The following is a 22,041-nucleotide window of genomic DNA, read 5'->3' on the forward strand; positions in this document are numbered from 1 at the left end:
TTAGTGTTTTTATGTTCTTTGAGTAAATACCCAGTAGAACAATTGCTAGATCTTAGGGTAGTTCTATTTTTAATTTTTTAAGGAACCTCCATACTGTTCTCCAGAGTGGCTGCACCAGTTTGCATTCCCACTGAGTGCAATCGGTTTCCCCTTTCTCCACATCTCCACCAACACCTGTTGTTTCTTGTGTTATTGACTCTAGCCATTCTGACAGATGTGGGTTGATCGCTCATTGTAGTGTTAATTCACATTTCCCTGATAGTGATGATGAATGTTTTTTCATGTATCTGTTGGCCACCTGGATGTCTTCTTTGGAATAATGTCTGTTTATGTCTTCTGCACATTTTTTAATTGAATTATTTATTTTTTGGGTGTTGAGTTGTATAAGTTCTTTATATATTTTGGATATTAACACTTTTTGGGGTTTCAGATATCTTCTACCATTCCGTAGGTTGCCTTTTAGTTTTGTTGATTTTTTCTTTTGCTGCACAGAAGCTTTTTATTTTGAAGTAGTCCCAATAGCTTTTTTCCCCCTTTTGTTTCCCTTGCCTCAGGACACATATCTAGAAAAAAGTTGCTATGGCCAATGTCAATGAGCTTACTTGCCTGTATTCTCTTCTAGGATTTTTAAAAAATATTTTATTTATTTATTCATGAGAGACACAGAGAAAGAGAAAGAGAGGCAGAGACACAGGTAGAGGAAGAAACAGGCTCCATTCAGGGAGCCCGATGCGGGACTTGTTTCTGGGACTCCAGGATCATGCCCTGGGCCAAAGGCAGGCGCTAAACCACGGAGCCACCCAGGGATCCCCTCTTGTAGGATTTTTATGGGGGTTTCAAGTTTCACATTTAGGTCTTTATTCCATTTTGAATTTATTTTTGTGTATGGTGTAAGAAAATGGTCCACTTTCATTCCTTTGCATATCGCTGTCTACTTTTTCCAGCACCATTTTTTTAAAAAGGCATTCTTTTTCCTATTGTATATTTTTTTCTACTTTGTTGAAGATTAATATACCGTGTAATTGTGGGTTTATTTCTGGGTTTTCACTTCTGCTCTGTTGATCTATATGTCTGTCTTTGTTCCAATACCATACTCTTGATCACCACAGCTTTGTAATATAGCTTCAAGTCAAGAATTGTGATACTTCCAGCTTTGCTTTTCTTTTTCAAGATTGCTTTGGCTATTCAGGGTCTTTTTTGGTTCCATACAAAGTTTAGAATTATTTGTTCTAGTTCTGTGAAAAATGCTGTTGATATTTTGCTAAGGATTGCATTAAATGTGTTGATCGCTTTGGGTAGTATAAGCATTTTAACAATATTTGTTCTCCCAATCCTTGAGCATAGAATGTCTTTACATTTCTTAGTGTCATCTTCAATTTCTTTCATCAGTGTTTTATAGTTTTCAGACTACAAGTCTTTCACCTCTTTGATTAGACTTATTCCTAGGTATCTTATTAATTTGGGTATAATTGCAAATGGAATTTTTTTCTTAATTTCTCTTTCTGCTGCTTCATTATTGGTTTATAAAAATGCAACAGATTTCCGTACATTGATTTTGTGTCCTGTGATTTTGCTCAATATATGTATCAATTCTAGCAATTTTTTGGTGAAGTCTTTCAGGTTTTCTATATTTAATATCATGTCACCTGCAAATAGTGAAAGTTTTACTACTTCCTTACTGATTTGAATGTTTTTTTTATTTCTTCTTATTGTCTGTATTCTGTGTGTATTTCTGTTTTTAATTTATTAAGGAACTTCCATACCATTTTCCACAGTGGTTGTACTAATCTACATTCACACCAACACTGAAGGACAGTTCCCTTTTCTCCACATCCTCATTAACACTTGTTATCTCTTGTCTTTTTAATACTAGGATCCTGAAATATCTAAGATGACACCTCATTGTGGTTTTGATTTTTATTTCCCTCATGATTAGTGATGTTGAACACATTTTCATGAGTCTGTTGGCCATCTCTATGTCTTTTTCTGGAAAAATGTCTATTCCAGTCATCTGCCCATTTTTAAATTGGATTATTATTATTTTTTTGTGTGTTAAGTTCTTTATATATTTTGGATATTAACCTTTCATTGGAAATACCATTTGCAAATATCTTCTCCCATTCAGTAGGTTGCCTTTTCATTTTGTTGATGGTTTCCTTCACTGTGCAAAAGCTTTTTAGTTTGGTGCAATCAAATAGTTTATTTTTACTTTTGTTTCCCTTACCTGAGGAGATATATCTTGAAAAATATTGCTAAGACTGATGTCAAAGAGATTATTGCCTATGTTTTCTTTTAGGAGTTTTATGGCTTCAAGTCTCAAGTTTAAATTTTAAATCCATTTTGAGTTTTTTTTGTGTATGGTCTAAGAAAGTGGTCCGATTTCATTCTTTTGCATGTAGCTGTCCTGTTTTCCCAGTACCATTTATTGAAGAGACTATCTTTTCCTCATCGAATGTTCTTGCCTCCTTTGAGGAAGATTAATTGACTGTATGAGCATGGATTTATTTCTTGGCCCTCAATTTTTTTTTTTTTTGCCAGTACCATATTGTCTTGATTATTGTAGCTTTGTAGTATATCTTGAAATCTGAAATTGTGATACCTCGAGGTTTGTTCTTCTCAAGATTTGCTTTGGTTCTTGGGGGTCTTTTCAACAACTCTCTTTGAATAGCAAATCGTTTATTTCTCTTTTATTGCCTAACTCTCTCTCTTTTTAAAAAGATTTTATTATTTATTCATGAGAGACACACAGAGAAAGGTAGAGACATAGGCAGAAGGAGAAACAGGTTCCCTTCAGGGACCCTGATGTGGGACTCCATCCCAGGATCCCAGGATCATGCCCTGAGCCAAAGGCAGACCACTGAGTCACCCAGGTGCCTCATTGCCTAACTCTCTTAAAGACTGTTGTTCAGTTAAAATTATGTTACTGTTGTCATTGAGGGCTTGTTAAGAACAGGGGGAAATATATTTCATTTGTGTGGCTAATAGATTTATACTTGAGTTAATTATTGAGGGTGAGAATCTTAATGATTGATAACATTTGATGAGAATTGAGACAGACCAAAGTCAGAAGATGTGAATAATTATTATACATTTTGAAAAAAAATAAAAAAAATTATTATACATTTTGTTTTTATGGAAAATATATGGTGAGTGAAAGGAAGAGTATGAATTTAGATGAGTGAACATGAGATGTAAAGCAGTTGTAATTCATTTATGGATTGATTTCTCTCTATGGATTTACCATTGATGGTTAATTGCAAAAGCTTTGAGATATTAAAAAATTAATATGCTTAATAAAAGGATTTATGATTATATACATTTTACTAATTTTGATCACAATAATCTAAAAGTAATTAACTCTTAGGAAACACTAATCAGATTCAGATCTAGTCCCACATGTAAATCTAGAACTCTCCAAATGGCTTACTTGACTCATTCCTCAAGAGTAGTTTTAGGGTAGGCACCATTGAAGTCCTGTGACCTTAAGAATTTTCTCTAATTAGGTTAAGAAGAAAATTAGGAATTATTCTAGTTCTATATGTAATGATGTTTCACTATGTAAGAGGATTTGAGGGTAAGGACTATGACCTGCCCTATTCACCATTCTGTGCTTAGCCCCTTGCATAGGAGACACTCAATAGAGACTGATTGAATAAATGCAAATATATAAATATTAATGTAACTTGCTCATCTTGTAGGACGATTTTCACAAAGATTCCAAGATATAACTATGTGGATCCTGATTTTGCGTATACTAAATTTGAAAGAATTAAAAAGCAAATTCATGGAAACTATTATGCAGGATACATTAAGCATCTAAGAAGTGTGCGCCTGCAGAAACAAGCAGAGAGGTAAAGTTCACTTCCTCAAAGAGTATGAAACAGATCATGGTGCCTGGAGAGCAAGATTTTTTTCTTTACTCCTTAGTTTCTTTTTAGTGATTTAAATGACCTTTTCATATAGGAAAATGGCAAAACCTTGTACTATTTTAACTGCAGTTATTTCCTCCTTACTTTTGGTTTGGGAATGTCTTATACTGGGTTTCCCCAGAAGCAATTCTTGAGACAGGGATTCTAGCACAGTGTTCTTTTAGGAGAACCAAGAGGAGGAAAGCAGGATAGGGCAGGGGAGGGAACTGAGAAATGACGTGTTTCAGATAACACTTACACTCAGCCTGATGCTTAGGGTCTCTTGAAGCATAAATTATCCCACATAGATGTTCCTGCATTGAACCAAAGGGGCTTGTCCTTTTTTTTTTTTTTTTTTTTTTTTAGGGGCTTGTCTTTTGTGTTCTCTATCAGCCATCGATTGTGAACTGTCCTTGGGTGTGGTGGGGTGGGAATGACTTCCTTGGTGAGGTCTTTGAGAATGAGGTCTTCTCAGCAGAAGGCAGTTTTATGCAGATTAGTGCATCATTCTTGTAAGTGGTAGCACAGCATCACGTGCTATGGGCAATGTTGGGATTTGCCTGTGTATTTTCTAAAACTATTGGCCTCAATTCATTATTATTATGATTTCAATAGGGAATGCATGTATTCATATAATGATATAGACATAGGATTACAGCCAGCATCAGGTCTAAAGTCACCCTCACTCTCAGAAACGGAAATAGAAGAGGAATCATCTTCACAGTGTCGGATCAAACCTAACCAGTTACTAAATACCAGAAATATAGAATCCAAGGAGACAAAGGCTCTGAGAAGAAAGGCATGTGCAATATTTTACATTTCATTAAGCCATAAGAATTCTTAAAATATCTTTTGCTAATATTAAAAATTAATTTTGGAGTAATATTTTCCCACAGGTTCTCAAAGGACTTAAATCAGATCCATTCACACCCCATGAAAAACATGATTGCAGCTTGATTCTGACACCAAAGCAAATTCATCAAGTAATTGTTGGTAAGCATCTATAAAAAGCTATTATAGCCTTTGTTTTTTAACAGATTTATTGAAGTATAGTTTCTATTCCATAAAATTGACCCGTTTAAAGTATGGAAGTCACTGAACTTTAGTAAACTTAAGGGATTATGCAACCATAATCATAATTCAATTTTAGAATGTTGCCATCACCCTCAGGACCATATGCATTTACTCTCAAATCCCACCCTTAGCCCCAGGCAACCATTAATGAATGTTCTCTCACTTTGGATTTGCCTCTTCTGAATAAAAGGAATCATATAATATGTAGTCTTTCTTATATTGAGGCTTTTACTTAGCATAATGTTTTTGAGGTTTATCCAATAGGTATAAATAGGTATAAATATTTTGTTCCTTTTTATGTCTAAATAGCACTTCATTTTATGGGAATACCACATTTTGTTTATCCATTTACCAGTTGATGGACATGAGCTGTTTTCAGTTTGAGGCTATTGTGAATGATGTTGCTATAAATGTTCATATACAATTCTTTGAGTGAACATATGTTTTCATTTCTTTTGGTTAGATTGCTAGGAGTGGAATTGCTGAGTAGTATGTTAGATTTCTAACATTTAAAGAAAGTGCCAAAAACTTTCCAAAGTGCACCAAGTTACAATCCCACCAATAGAGCGCCAGGGTTAAAGTTACTCCACATTCTCACCAACATATGTTATTTTCTCTCTTTTTTGATCATAGCCATCTTGGTGGTGTGAAATGTTCTCACTGTGGTTTTGATTTGCATTTTCCTTGTGACTAGGATGTAGAATATATTTTCATGCATTTTAAAAAAGATTTTATTTATTTATTTGAGAGAGAGAGAGAGAGAAGGGGAGAGAGAGAACACAAGCAGGGGGAGGAGCAGAGGGAGAAGCATACTCCCTGCTGAGCAGGGGAGTCCTGACATGGGGCTCTATCCTAGGACCCTAGGGTCACAACCTGAGCAGACGCTTAACTGACTGAGACATCCAGGCACCCCTATTTTCATTCATTTAAATAGACGTGCATCTCCTTTGGAGGAGTGTTTTTCAAATTCTTAGCCCAATTTTTAATTTGAATATTTGCCTTCTTATTGTAGAGTTGTAAGTATTGTTTATATATCCTGGATACAAGTCTTTTTATCAGATATTTGATTTCCAAAGCCTGTGGCTTTTTTTTTTTTTTTTTTTTTTTTTTAGTTTTCAAATAGTGTTTAAAGTACAGAAGTTTTTACTTTAAGCAAAATTTAATTTGGGCTACCTGGTTGGCTCAGTCGGTTAAGCATCTACCTTTGGCTCAGGTCATGATCTCAGGTCCTGGGATCAAGCCCCACATTGGGCTCTCTGCTCCATGGAGTCTGCTTCTCCCTTTCCTTCTGCTGCTACCCACCGCTTATGCTTTTTCTCTCTCCCTTTTTCTCCCTCTTTCAGATAAATAAATGAAATCTTTAAAAGAAATAAATTGAATTTATCAATTAAAACTTTTTTATTACAATTTTTTTCTTTTATAGATCATGCTTTTGATTTCATACCCAAGAAATCTGTAACTAACTCAATGTCACAAATATTTTCTCTTGTTTTCTTCTAAAATGTTTATAATTTTATATTTAGGACTACAACTCCTTTTGGGTTAATTTTTATATTGTGAGTTAAGAGCCTAAATTCATATTGTTTTATGGGGATATTCAATTGTTCTAGCACCATTTGTTGAAAATACTGTCATTCCTCATTGAATTGCCTTAGCACTCTTGCTGAAAATCAATCAACTATATGTATCAGCATTTATTTCTAGAATCCACTTCTATTCCATTGATCTGTATGTCTATCCTTATGATAGGTCTATAACTGTCTTTGATACTGTACCTTTAGAGTAAGTTTTGAAATTGGTTAAGTGTAAATCCTCCAAATTTGCCTTTTTCAAGATTGCTTTGGCTATTATGGATATGAATCAGATCTTTTTTTTTTAAAGATTTTATTTATTTACTCATGAGACACAGAGAGAGAGAGAGAGAGAGAGAGAGAGAGAGAGAGAGGCAGAGACACAGGCAGAGAGAGAGAGAGAGAGAGAGAGAGAGAGAGAGAGAAGCAGGCTCCATGCAGGGAGCCCAATGTGGGACTTGATCCTGGGACTCCAGGATCACGCCCTGGGTGGAAGGCAGATGCCAAACCACTGAGCCACCCAGGCATCCCTGAATCAGATCTTATTAAGACCCACTTTGTGTGTTTTGCTTCTTGATCTCTTGCTTGCCCTAATCAGTATTGAAAGCTCAGGTCATGATGTTGACCTTCTCTAAATGTTTGCCATCGAGGTAATTATTATTTTGACAACATCCCTAGGCAAGAGTTAAGAAACAAGTGACAATTCCCTTTGGAGAGGTTGAACAGTGTCCCTTCCTAGGTCATTTTCACCAAGCCTATTAAAGAATGATTATGGTTAAATAATAGTCTATAATAGTCTGAAGAAGAAGTTTGCATTTCATTGTAGATAGGGTTAGAGTGGCCCTGAAGGAGATCTGGGTAGACCATGATTAATTGGTATGAATGTGCTGATTCTCCCTCTAGGGAGAACCCAGTACACAAAACATCAAATACCATTTCTTTTATTATCCAGGCTAAAGGTGATAGCCAATGAGGTGCAAGGTCAGAGGCAACAAATAAGAAGTACTTAAATTTCTGGTTGGTGATGGCCTATTATGACTGGTTAGTGGTCAAATCTCAGATAAGTGAGTTCCGTGGGAAATGCCGAAAACAGGATCTGACTCTGAGAAAAGCAGGTGACATAGACTGGTAAAAAGAGTTGGAATTTCCTATAATTCACAGAGGGTTCTGAATGGGAAATAGAACTCAGTGCTGTAATAGCACTGGAGCCAAACCTCCCTGCTACATAGTGACAGTGAGGCCCCTGGGCGTGCCAGACTGGGAACTCATTAGTTCCTTGCCTGTCTGGGGTTGTGTATGCAGTTCATTTCAGGTTAAACATCGTTTACTGTGCCTTTCTTTAGTGCCAGGCACATGACAGGTATTGGGCTTTATAGACCCAGGGACTTACCTTTCATTATTGGGTGGTAAATGCTTTGTGTCTTCCAAAGTGGTAACTGATTAACCAGATAAGCAAATCTATAGACATTCAAAAGGAACAAAGTTAGAAGACAGTGTGTCCAGTGTCTCCTCTGCAACTCCTCCACCAGCTTCTCTCTCTTCTTCACCTGGTGTCCTGATTTTGTTAATAATGACCCTTTCTCTGGGGAAAGGGCCCTTGGGTGAGTTTACAAGGTCAGCAACTCTGATGGTGGGAATTTTGTAACACTCTTATTTTTATACCTTGAAAGTGTTTTTTGAGCCTCTGCACAGAGCAGGGACTGGTACTGTCAAGATTACAGTTTCAGAAAATTTTGCTCTGTATTTATATTTTAAAAAAATAAGGTGGGTCCCTCTGGGTGGCTCAGTTGGTTCAGCATCCAACTCTTGATTTGGGCTCAGGTCATGATCTCAGGGTTGTGAGATTGAGCAGCATATCAGGCTCCACCCTGGGCTTGGAGCCTCCTTCAGATTCTTTCTCTCCTTTTCTCTCTGCCCTTCCCCCCATTCCCTCTCTTTCTTTCTCTCTCTCTCTCTCTCAAAAAAAAAAGTAATTGTCAAGAGACACAATAGAGGATTTAGAGATTAATTGAATCAATTTGTGAAAACTGTTAGAGTCTAGGTTACATTGGATGTTGTGCAAAGAGTATTGTTTGCTTCATCAGCAAATATCCAATCACTTTGGTTTTAGTTACCACTTATAAGCCAAGCATTATGTTGAATAATGTATAAACATGATCTTATTTAATCATGATGTAAGCAACTTCAAATGATGTAAGCAACTTATAAGGTAATTGCTATTATTATCATTTTAGAGATGAGTAAAAAGAAGCCTAGAGAAGTGATAAGCCTTGATCAAATTGCTCAATATTTCGTGGAAAGGAGTAGATTTGAAATTAGATTTGAATCTAATCATACTTTTTAAAAAAGATTTTATTTATTTATTTATTCATTCATTCATTCATTTGTTCGTTCATTCATTCATTTGGAGAGTATGGGCAGGAGGAGGGGCACAGGGAGAGAGAGAGGGAATCTCAAACAGATTCCACACTGAGCACGGAGCCCAACTTGGGGCTCCATCTCATGACCCTGAAATCACCACCTGAGCTGAAAGCAGGAGTCAGATGCTTGACCTACTTTGCCACCCAGGCGCCCCCTACCTACAATTTCTATCTCAATTTCTCTTTCTATTACTCTTTTACAACCTGTATTTTTCCCTGCAGTATTTGTCTCAGCTTTTTCCCCAACTTCCTTTATGTCAACCTCACAGTATTGTTAAATCAGAATCTAGAATTATGTATCTGTTTTCATAAAACATACTAGTCTGCATTTTTGCTTTTTTAGAGTTTGTTTTTACTATATTTGTTTTGGTCTTAGAGTAATGTTGGCCTTATAAACTGAGTTCAGAGACTTAGGAAGTTTTCATTCCTTTACTATATTCTGAAAGAAATTATGTAGAATTCTATTGTTTTTGAATTGTTAGAGTTCTTTGGAGAAACCATCTGGGAAAGGAGAGTTCATTTTTTAGAGGATTTTTATTATTTTTATTTTATTATTCTTTTAAAAAGATTTTATTTATTTATTCATGAGAAACACAGAGGGAGAGAGAGAGAGAGATGCAGAGACACAGGCAGAGGGAGAAGCAGGCTCCATGCAGGGAGCCCGATGTGGGACTCGATCCCGGGTCTCCAGGATCAGGCCCTGGGCTGAAGGTGGCGCTAAACCTCTGAGCCACTGGGGCTACCCTCAGAGGATTTTTAAAAAAGATTTTATTCATTTATTTGAGAGAGAGAGAGAGAGAGCATAAACAGGGGAGTGACAGAAGGAAGAGGGAGAAGCAGGTTCCCTGCTGAGCAGGGAGCCCTACACTGGGGTTGATCCTAGGACCCTGGGATAATGACCTGAGTTGGAGGCAGATGGTTAACTGATGGAGCCACCCAGGTGCCCCTCAGAGGACATTTAGTTACAAATTCAAATTCTTTAATAATTGTAGAACTATTCAAATGATCTACACCATTTTGGGAGAATTTTGGTAATTTGTGGTTTTTCTGGAATCCATCACCTCCATAAGGACATCCCATTTATGTGTATAGAATTGCGGAATTCCCAAATTATCCCTTTAATGTCTGGATCAGAAACAACTTTAGTGATAGAGCCTCTCTTTTTTTCAATATTGAGAATTTTTATTTTCCTTGTTATTTTCCTTTCTCAGTCTCAGTAGAGGTTTATCAGTTTTGTTGGTCATTTCAAAGAACCAGCATTTGGTTTAATTTATTTTTCTCCATAGTTTTTCTGTTTTTAATTTTAATCACTTCTTATATTTGTCATTTCCTTCTATTTGCTTTGGATTTTTATTGGGATTTATCTTTTTTCTAATTTCTTGGGAGAGAAGCTTAAATTATTCATTTATACCCTTCTTTTTTTCTAATATAATCATTTAGAGCTATATATTTCTCACTAAACAGTACCTTAGCTATATCTCGTATATTCTTATATATTTTCATTTTCTTTTAGCTCAAAATACAGTTGACTCTTGAATAACATGGAGATTAGTGGTACCAACACTCCTCACCATGTGGTTGAAAATCTGTGTATAACTTTTGACTCCCCCAGAAGTTAACTACTAATAGCCTACTGTTAACCAGAAGACTTACTGATAATATAAATAATGGGTTAACATATAGTTTGTATGTTATATGTACTATATACTGTATTCTTAAATAAAGTAAGCTAGAGAAAAGAAAACATTATTAAAAAAATCATGGGGTACTGGGACACCTGGGTGGCTCAGTAGTTGAGCATCTGCCTTTGGCTCAGGTTGTGATCCTGGGGTCCTGGGATTGAGTCCCACATCAGGCTCCCTCTTCTGCCTATGTCTCTGCCTCTTTCTGTGTCTCTCATGAATAAATAAATAATCTTTAAAAAACCAGGGGCAGCCTGGGTGGCTCAGCGGTTTAGCGCCACCTTTGGCCCAGGGTGTGATCCTGGAGACCCAGGATCGAGTCCCACATCAGGCTCCCTGCATGGAGCCTGCTTCTCCCTCTGCCTGTGTCTCTGCCTCTCTCTCTCTCTCTCTCTCTCCCTCTCTCCTCTCTCTCTCTCTCTCTCTCTCTCTCTCTCTCTCTCCCTCTGTGTGTGTGTGTGTGTGTCTCTCATGAATAAATAAAATCTTTTAAAAAAAAGTCAGGGGGTACCTGGGTGGCTCAGTTGGTTAAGCATCTGTCTTCAACTCAGGTCATGATCCCAGGATCCTGGGATCGAGCCCTGCGTCAGGTTCCTTGCTCAGCAGGGAGTTTGCTTCTCCCTTTCTCTCTTTCTCCTTGACTCTTGCTCTGTCTCTCTTGAATAAATAAATAAAATCTTAAAAAAAGAGAAAAATCACAAGAAAGGGAAAATACATTTACTATACAAGACAGTAGTAGAATGAGGCACTCCACATCTTCTTGTCCCCACCTGAAGTTAGCAAAGCTGCATCCTGGAGTGACACCTGCTTCTTACTCCTCTACCCAGGAATGTGGGAAACCTTCTTCCAAGTGGAGTCTGGGGGAATGCAGTGAACCAGGGAAGGCAGAGCACTTTTATCCATTTCTGCAGGTCACTTACTCTTCCTGACCCGTTTTATGGGGTTCTAACACAGTTTCTGCTTTCAGGAAATGCTGGCAAGTGTTGAGGGGCCAGTTACCTGATAGTATTAACTTCTTACCTAGAAGAACTTTCAGCACCATGTACAGTGCCCCCTCTATTGTACACTTTGGACTTCACCCTGGTGCTATCCTGACCTGCCGCCATCCCCCCTGACAACACACGTCCATGTTCCCCCAGACCCCTTGATCCAGGGGAAGGGATGGGTTATCATTCAGTTCTTGATCAACTCCTGCTAGTGAAGGGCCCTGCTGCTTTGGTGAGAATCCCTCCTCGGAGCCAGTTCCTTTGTGCTCCTCATTTCAAGACCTCAATGAACAGGTAGTGGGGTGAGGAATGTCTCGATCAGGCAAGAGACTTGCTATTCTATCTTACTTTTAAATCACAATATAAAATACATGTTTATTGGTGGGGTTGGGGGGAGGTGCGTATAAGTGTATCCATGCATCTCAAACTCCTATTGTCTAAGGGTCAAGGGTTACTATTTCCTTGAAACATTCTCCTTGGCTCATGAGTTATTTAGAAGTGTTTTACTTAAATTCCAGGATTTTTCTGTTTTCTTTCTTCTATTGTTTTCTAGTTTGATTCCATTTGGTCAGAGCACAGACATGTAGGTATTCAAGTCTTTATAAAAATTTTAAAGATTTCTTAAGTGTGATTTTGGATGTGGTCTCTTTCGTTGAAGGTTCACGTGACTTGAGAAGACATATTCTATTGTTGGATGGAGTATTCTTTAAATGTCAATTATATCCCAATTAGTTAATGGTATTTATTTCCACTAAATCCTTACTGCTTTTTTCTTTTTTGTCTAGACAGTCTGTCAGTTATTGACAAAGGTGATTGAAATCCCAAAGTGTAATTGTAGATTTTTTTTATTTCTCCTTTTAATTCTGTCAGTTTTGTTTCATGTATTTTGAAGCTCCCTTGTTTGGTACATACACATTAAAGACTGTTATGTCTTTTTGGTCTCTTTTATCATTATATAATATCCCTCTTTGTCCCATGTAATTTTATTTGCTCTGAAATGTAGTTTGTCTGATTGATCTAGCTATCAAAGCTTTCTTTTGTTTAGTCTTTGCACATTATATCTTTTTACTTGTTTCTACTTTTGACTTCTCTATGTCATTGCATTTGAAGTAAGTTTCCTGTGGGCAGCATATAGTACTTTTTCATCCATTCTTACAATCTCTGTTTTTAATTGGTACATTTGCATCATTTACATTTGATAATAATGTTATTACACCAAGACTATGGAATGTTATTTTACATTCTTTATTTTTACTTTCAAAAGTTTATGTTTAGTTCTCAAAAGTTTTCAAAAATCTGGGCATGGTTTTCTTTGGATTTGTTCTGTTTGAGTTTCACAGAGCTTCTAGAATGTGAAGGTTTACTTTTTTTTTGCTACATTTGGGCATATTTTAGCTATTATTTATTTCCAAATATTTTTCCAGTCCCCACCACATACACATGCGTGCACACACACACACACACACACACACACACTTTCTTATCCTGGAGCTCCACTTACATGAATTTTAGATAGTTTGTTTTTGTTCCATGGGTCTCTGAGACTTTTAATTTTTTTAATCTGTTTTATTTTTGTTTTTCAGATTGGATAAATTCTATTGATATTTCTTCAGGTTCACCAGCTTTTTCTTTTGTCCTTTCATTCTTGTTAATGAGCATACCCAAGAGGTTTCTATTTTGTTTACTATATTTTTTAATCTTAGAGTTTCTATTTAGTTCTCCATTGGATATTCTCTTTCTTTGCTGAAACACTTTTTCTACTTATTTCAGGAGTATTCATAATTGCTTATTTGGTTGTTTTTATAATAGCTTCTTTAAAACCCTGTCAAGCAATTTCAGCATCTCTGTCATCTCAGTCTTGGTATGATGAGTAATATTGGTTTATGGGCATTTTGAGTACTATGTTTTAAGGCTTTTTTGTTTGTTTTAAGGCTTTGTTTACTATTTAAATAATCTATTTTAGGATGCAGATGATCCATTTGGCTCTGGAACATACATTGTAGTTCACATTTGTGTGCTGTGTAACAAATGTCAGTTTAATTTTCAAAGCATTTATGGTAGTATTCTGGTTTTCCCTTTTTGTGTGCTATCCAGAAGACTATATGAAACCCAGGCATTATTTCATACTATATTTCTGTTTTTTAAGCCATTTGATGTGTTGGTTCTGATAGATTTCACACATAGACTGTTCAATAGATGACCATAACTTCATTCACATTTTTTTCACATTTTTAAAATATATCCTTCTCTAACTCCCACCTCTCTGTATTCTTCCCCCTATTCTTTAGGTGGGAAGAGGAGTGGTGTCAATTATTTGCCTGCTTTAGTTTAGTGAAGTGTGTGTGGAGTGGCTACTGTGATAGTTAGAAGATAGGGGCAGCATCTCTTTGCTTATGTTTGTTTAATACAGGCCAGCTTTGGTCAGCAGGTATTTATTTCACAGACCATGCAGTGCCAAGTGAGGAGGGGAGGGATGTTACTACTGCTTCTCTTAGTGAGAGTGGTTGTAGTCAATGGGACTCTATCCTCCAGTCTCTTGGGAGCATGGTCAAGAGGGAGAGGGGCACTGCCTCTGTCAGCCTTATTGAAAGACAGACATAGTTTGACAGGCCTCAACTCCAGCAACTTCACAGAGACTCCCACTTTAGTGGAGAAGGGAAGGAATGAAGTCTCTCTTTGTCCTAGTGCATAGCAGGGATGGTTGACAGGGGTCTACTGCAGTCTTCTTAGAACCTAGTGTTGTGCAGATCAACTTCTTTCATGATGTTTGCCTGAAATAGGGCAGGTATAGTTAAAAGGGTATGGCCCTACAGGGCCACCCTCTTCTCTGTTCTTTGGGTAGTGAGAATGGGCTTTAGGCTACTCTAGCACCCAGGCCAAGATAATAACCGAGGAAAATTCACTGCAGGTTTATCTTTCTATTCATAAAATCCCTAGACAATCCTTTTCTCATTACTTTTCAAAAGTTTCTGATAGTTATTTCATAGATTTTGTCAACATTTTAATCTGTAATTAGCAGAGGAATACAGTGGATTGTGTTTACTTAATTTTGTCTAGAAATAAATTATTGAAATATGAAGCGGAAGTTTTGCTCCAAAATATGCTATACTTATTGAACATATTGCTATTTCTCTTTTGTGAGGGACTGGAAAACATTAGCACAGAGAATGGCAGTTTAATAGCCTTACCATGATTAAAAAAGCATAAAATTAAAATCCAGTGGATAAGATTTCATCATGGATAATGGTCAGAGCCATTGGAGCAGGCAGGAAAAGAATGCCAGGAGCTCTGAGAACTGTTATTATTTAAACCACATTGTCTGCTCTCCAGATCCTATCCTTCTTATTGAGGTTACCAACATCTTTAGGCAGCCCTTTGGCCGGGGATACAGAATGTCAGGACATCTTATTATGTTTTGAGTTTCCTCATACATTGTTCCTGCTTTATTGACCTATGTCTGTCTGAATTTACCCTCTGGAGACCCAGAATGCATGTTTGAGCCTGACACTGACTTTTTCCCTTAACACTGGTTTTTGAGTCATCATGCTGTGTAGCATGTTCATCAATCACATCCTATTGTCCTGTCTGGCCCTATATCCAGATCCTCAATCTGAAGTCTCCATTTTTCAGATAGGGATAAAAGACCCTTTTTAAATATGCAGAAATTAATATTCATTAAAACAGATCCTAACATATTTATAAAGTTTAACTTATCAATTCAGTTTTAGAAGGAAGGGAAACTTCACCTTCTATCCACATTGGAATGACAGGAACTACATTTACTCATCTGTCTGAAACAACCAAAAACAACAGACAAAAAGAATATAAAGCAAGAATTTTTAAGACACTGGATATGAGGCACTGAAAGTGAGTGATGTCTGGCAGGAAAAAAATATATGTGAGCCCTACCCAAGCTTACCACTGTGGGAGAATTTCCAGTCCGTTGCCCAGAGAGAAGGAACCCAGAAGAGCCTGATGGAATCCTTGAGATGCGGAAACGTGGCTATGAGACTAGAGTCACCAAAGCCAGAACTCACAGGACAGAATACAAGGCAGGAGAGAACTGCACAAAATGAGGGCCTCAATATTCTGCTGTGGGTTCCCCTCAATTATTCTAAAAAATACCAGTCAGCTCATAGGTATGAGGCAAACTATCTAAAACTAGGGAAAAAACCCATTAGAAATGATTATGGAATTATCCACTACTCATAGAGTCCAGGGAATAGTGACTGAAATTTCCCACCTGGTAGACCAGGAAAAAAAAACAAACAACTTCATGATATATGAACATTGGGCCAGAGCTCAGGAAGTTCTTGCCTCAGTAGTGGAGAATAATTATTACTATTCAGAGCACTATACCGGATCCAGGTAACTTTCATAAAAGCAAGACTTGGAAGGATCAATCTGTTTGAAAGTAACAAAATCAATCTGTCCTCCCAGAACAAAACTCAAGAAAATTTATAGGAATTTATAGAATTTATAGGAATACAAAAAATACCTAGTGAAGTACATCAGTACAAAAATTACTAGGCATGAAAAGCAGCAGCAAAACACAACCCATAATGAGGAGAATAATCAATTAAACCTACCCAATAAGGATACATATGGTAGAATTATCAGACAAAGATATGAAAAGGGAATATAACTATATCCCATATATTTAAAAAGTTATGCAGAGACATAGAAGATTTGAAAAATTATCCATGTGATCCGTGGATTCAATAGGATTCCAGTCAAAATTCCATCTAGATCTTTTGTAGAAATTGACAAGCTCATTTTAAAATTCAGGTAGAAATGAAAGTAGTTAGAATAATCAAATCCATTTTGAGGAAAAAATACAAGTTGGAGATAAATAACTGATTTCAAGACTTAGAAAGCTATAGTAATTAAAACAGCATAGTATTGGTGTAAACATAGACCCAGGTCAATGAATCCTAAGTGAGAGTTCAGACATAGATCTACACATATTGGACAAGTGAACTTTGACACAAAGACAATGCAAAAAGGATAATCTTTTCAAGAAGTAGTTCTGTGACACATGAGCCACTCATTAAAAAAAAAAGGAGTTTATATCCTTGTATCATATACCAAACCTAAGTCAAACTAGATTTTAACCTTTTGCTTCCTTATAGAAGGAAGCATAGGAGGGGCACCTGGGTGGCTCAGTTGGTTAGGCATCTGACTCTTGATTTTGGCTCAGATCATGATCTCAGGGTCATGAGATGGAGCCCCACCATTGGGCTCCTCAGCAGGGAGTTTGATGGAGATTCTCTCTCCCTCTGTCCCTCCCCCTCTCCGCATGCACGCATGTGCACTCCTTCTCTCTAAATAAATCTTTTAAAAGAAGCATAGGAAAAAAATCTGTGATGATGAAGAGAGCAAAAATTTCTTAGATATGATATTTAAAAAACCCCATGATCCATAAAAGAACAAATGGACAAAAAAAAGAAAAGAATGAATGGATAATTTGGATTTGATCACATTTAAATACTTTTCCTCAAAGCAACTGATAAGAGGATAAAAATAAGACATAGACCGAGAGAAAATATTTGCAAATTATGTATGCCATGAAAGAACTGTAACCAGAATGCTTATACAACTTTTGAGACTCAATATTAGGAAAACAACCCAATTAAAAATGGGCAAAGGGATTTGAACAGATATTTCATCAACAAAGATATACAAATGAGAAATAAGTACATGAAAAGATGCACAGCATTGTTAGCTGTTAGGGAAACCCAATAAAACCACAATGAGATACTACTGTAAATCTATTAGAATGGCTAAAGTTAAAACAAACCCAAACTCACCATTTCAATTGTTGCCAAAGATGTGAAGGAGCTTGAACTCTTATACATTGCTAGTAGAATGGGAAATCACACAACCATGTGAACACAGGAAGTTTCTTATACATTTATACATATATTTACCATATGATCTATGCATTCCACTCCTAGATACTTATCCAAAAGAAATGAAATGATGTATTCAAACAAATACTTGTGCCCAAATATTTTAGCAGCTTTATTTGTAATAACCAGTACCTAGAAACAATCCAACTGTCATTCAACAGGTGAAGAGACAAACATTCACCTGTAATGGACTAGCACTTTGTAATATAAAAGAATGGACTACTGACACATGAAAGAACTTGAATTAATCTCCAGGGAATTTGTAGAGTGAAAGAGATCAGAAAAAAACTGCACGTTACATTATTCTACTCATAAAAATCTCTAGAATGTGTAAACTGATCTACAGTGACATAAGCATTTGAGTGGGTGTCTGGAAAGGAGAAGTGGTGAGGATGATGGGAAGGAGAGAATATAAAGGGGGATGAGAGAACTTTGGAGTGAGGAATGTTCACTCTCTTCATTGTGGTGATGGTTCCATAGGTGTTACATATGTCAACACAGGAAATTCTACACTTTATGTTAAAAAAAAATTAAAGATTTTGTTTATGTATTTGGAAGAGAGGGAGAGAGAGAGAAAGAGAGTACAAGCAGGAGGAGGGGCAGAGGGAGAGGGACAAGAAGACTCCCCACTGAGCACGGAGCCCCAGGTGGGGCTCCATCCCAGAACCCTGAGATCATGACCTGAGCTGAAGGCAGACGTTTAACCAACTGATCCACCCAGGCAGTGCTTGCTTCGGCAGCACATATACTAAAATTGATCCACCCAGGCACCCCAGAAATTCTACGCTTTAAACACAGCTTATTGTATATCAGTTACCATTAAATCAAGCTGTTAAGAAATGTAGAAGACTTATAATTATTAAAATTATATGATATAGGGTCAACTGGGTAGCTCAGTGGTTGAGTGTCTGTCTGCCTTTGGCTCAAGTCATGATCCTGGGGTCCTGGGATTGAGTCCTGCATCAGGCTTCCCGCAGGGAGTCTGCTTCTCCCTCTGCCTCTGTCTCTGCCTCTGTCTCTGCCTCTCCTTCTGTATCTCTCATGAATAAATAAATAAAATCTTAAAAAAATTATATGATATAAAAACTTTTGTCATTTAAAAGGGAAAACTCGCCCCACTCACACTTGTACTCTCTGTCTCTCTCTCTAAATAAATAAATCTTAAAAAAAATAAAAGGGAAAACTTAAGTACTGAGCAATGGGAAAAATCACCAATTTCTGTAAATTCTGGTTAAATGAACATAAATGTATTGATGGAAGTGGAGAATATATTGGAGTATGCAAATTTGTATACTAAAATGAGTTATAATGAGGGCTAATAATTTTTCAATGTAATTTTCCATATAATTAAGATATATTTATGTTGAATTTTAGCCAATAATCTCTAAATACCACATTATGGGAATTTAGATAAAAATTTTGGTTAATAACTTCTGATACTATAAGAAATATTTCTCTAAGTACCATTTTTTATAAATTAATTGGTGAAAATATAGTATGGAAACTTAAAATTACTGAATACATTTGCCGACATAAAACTTAATTATTTTCCTTTTTTTTCAGGGCCCTCTATCCTTAACTTTGGTGATGTTTGTGTGAACTCCACAAATACTCGTCTACTGCATGTTGTTAATATGCTATCCATGCATATTTTGATCCAGTTACATATTAATTTGGAAGAACTTCAAAAAACCAAACAATTTTCATATGTGATTCCGCCTACATCTAGTACTTATATTTCGATGATATTTGAATCTCCCACCATTGGAAAGTTTTGGAAGTAGGATTTATTTTTGCTTCTATATGTTGGAATCAAAGTATCCTTTTGTAGAATATGTATTTATTTAACTCAATAATTGTAGAATATATTTGGTCCTCAAACATAGAAACTATATGTGCATCAATTTGTAGATTTATATTTCAGTGTGGTCTGTCATAAATATTTTGATGTATTGCTTACAGAGGATTAATTGTGGGTATTAATCAGTAATATATGCATTTTTACATGTAACTGAATTCTGTAATTGCAAATAGCTATTGTCAATTAAGTTTGACTACTTTTGCTGTATTACAGGTCTTTCACTTTCACAGTGAACAATATACCTGGTGGCCATATCCTAGTGATGGCAGTTGTCATGCCAGTAAATCTTGAGCTGTCTTCTAATGAGCTAGTATTGAGACCACAAGGCTTCTCGGTGAAAACATGTTTTATGGGGACAGTGGGGTTGTATAATCATCAGAATTACTTTGCAAAATTTGAATGGCAACCTGTAAACACAGAAAGAGGAATGGCGTTTTCCATGCGTCCGGCTAAAGGTAATAGTTTATTCTATTTGTTTGATTTAGACACTGATTTATTCATGTATTCAGGCAGTATTTATTGAGTATGAACTGCATAGTGGTGCTAAAAATAGAAACAAATCAGTTATGGTCATTGGGGCATTTATATTTCATTTTTTAAAAAGATTTTATTTATTTATTTGAGAGAGAGCATAGGGAGGGGGAAGGGCAGAGGGAAAAGCAGACTCCTATTTATAGGGAGCCCAGTTGGGACTTGATCCCAGGACCCTGGGATCGTGACCTGAGCTGAAGGCAGATGCTTAAATGACTGAGCCACCCAGGTGCCTGGGGGCATTTATTTTTACATGCATAAATATGTAAATTTGATTTGAAAATACAGATCCTGTATTAGAGTTCTCCAGAGAAATAGAAGCAAAAGGAAATATATAGAGAGAGAGGGAGGGAGGAGATTGATTTTAAGGAATTGGCTCATACAATTGTGTGGGTACTCCAGTAGGCTTGGCAGGCTGGAAACCCAGGAAGAAATTCATTTTACAGTCTTGAATCCAAAGGGACTTCAGTTTTTTTCTCTTTAGGCCTTCAGTTTATTGGATGAGACCCTTTCACATTGTGGAAGATAATCTTTACTCAAAGTGTACTGATTTAAATGTTCAGCACATCTGAAAAATACCTTTACAGCAATAGCTAGACTGACCAGACAACTGGGCACAATAGCTTGGCCAAGTATGGCTAAGTTGACAAAATAAATCATCATAAATTCTTTATAATCCATAAATTCTTTATAATCAATATTTAATACAGGTAATAAAATCAGAAACTTAAAATTGTCATTTAAGCAAGTAATTTTTTAAATAATAGAAAATAATCTCCAATTTACTGTTTTGGGTGGTTCTATATATTTGTTAAGTGTCCTGTTAACCTTGTTTCTGCCATTCCCCAGAATCTGTAATTCCATATAATGTGCCCATTACAAAACTGAGCCCTTGTAACTCAGTGTTATCTAAGTAGCCTGTCAAACTCAGCAGACATCATTGTGATATACTATGAGGACCTCATGAAGATACAAGCTATCATTTAAAGAAATAAGATGGCAAGTTATAAGTTAAATGATGAAGGGGTGCCTGGGTGGCACAGTGGGTTAGGCAACCTGCAATTGATTTTTGGCTTGGGTCATGATCTCAGAGTCATGAGATTGAGCCCCACATCATTCTCCATGCTGAGCATGGAGTCTGCTTGAGATGGTCTCTCTCTGCCTCTGCCCCTACTCCACCCCTCCACCCCTGCTTGTATGCATGTTTGTTCTCTCCCTAAAAAAAAAAAAAAAAAAAAAAAGAATGATTGATAGAGCATCTTCATTTTATGTACATGTTATGCCTTTTCAGTTAGCTGGAAGGATCTGGATTTTTGTACTTGCAGTGACTCATGTGGTGTTTTGTAACTAGCTGAAGTCTGTTTCTGCATGAATGGGAAATAAAACAAACTTTGGGGTTAGATAAACCTGATTTCAAAACTAGTCTTAGCTTCTTGCTACGTTTGTGATTGTTGAGGAGTACTCTATAAGCACTAGTTTTCTTATTTGTAAAATGGAGAGACTAACATATCTCATAAAGATTAAATATATGGAAAACTCCTTCTGTAAAGACTGGCAAAGTGTGGTTGTCAAGGAAATATAGTTATTTTATTATGAAAATTTGCTAATTCTTTTTTTACTTCTTTTTTCCCTGAAAATGTCCTCAGAGTAGTAATAGCTGATCATGCATCTAGCCAGCCATCCTCATTACCAATTACTTGTTCCCTGCTTACTTCCCTCTCTTTTTCCTTCCCTACACCCTTCCCTTCTTCCTTCTAATCCTTCCTTATTTTTAATTTAGGAATATTCATCATTTGGGATCTAAGTAGACTATATTTTAGATCATAGAGAAGTACTGGTTTGTAGAAATCTTGCCATAGGTGTATATTCTTGTGAGTGTCAGTTATTTCCAAATCACGATTTTTATATTAGTTTACCAGTGTTTATAACAGTGAGTGTTATAAACAAGCTTCAGTATTAATTTCAATTTGCTTAATTTTAGTATGGATATATTTATGGATCTATGCGTTGGGAAAGTAGTACTGTACCTTCAGTAAGGTTGGAAATCATTGATATAGCCATATTTAATCTTTTTATTAACATGTATTGATTTAATA

At 36.4% G+C, this 22,041-nt stretch overlaps 1 protein-coding gene across 1 annotated transcript in view; it reads left to right on the plus strand.

Moving 5' to 3' along the window:
* Positions 1 to 22,041, plus strand: part of CFAP47 (cilia and flagella associated protein 47) — a 491,966-nt gene that overhangs the window by 39,116 nt on the left and 430,809 nt on the right. Inside the window, exons 11-15 of the mRNA XM_055338249.1 lie at positions 3,699 to 3,851; positions 4,524 to 4,707; positions 4,805 to 4,901; positions 19,117 to 19,333; positions 19,628 to 19,869. Of these exons, the coding sequence (XP_055194224.1) occupies positions 3,699 to 3,851; positions 4,524 to 4,707; positions 4,805 to 4,901; positions 19,117 to 19,333; positions 19,628 to 19,869 (893 nt within the window). The remainder of the gene's footprint in view (positions 1 to 3,698; positions 3,852 to 4,523; positions 4,708 to 4,804; positions 4,902 to 19,116; positions 19,334 to 19,627; positions 19,870 to 22,041) is intronic.

This window comes from Nyctereutes procyonoides, unplaced genomic scaffold (assembly GCF_905146905.1).
Source record: "Nyctereutes procyonoides isolate TBG_1078 unplaced genomic scaffold, NYPRO_anot_genome, whole genome shotgun sequence".
Taxonomy (NCBI): Eukaryota; Metazoa; Chordata; class Mammalia; order Carnivora; family Canidae; genus Nyctereutes; species Nyctereutes procyonoides.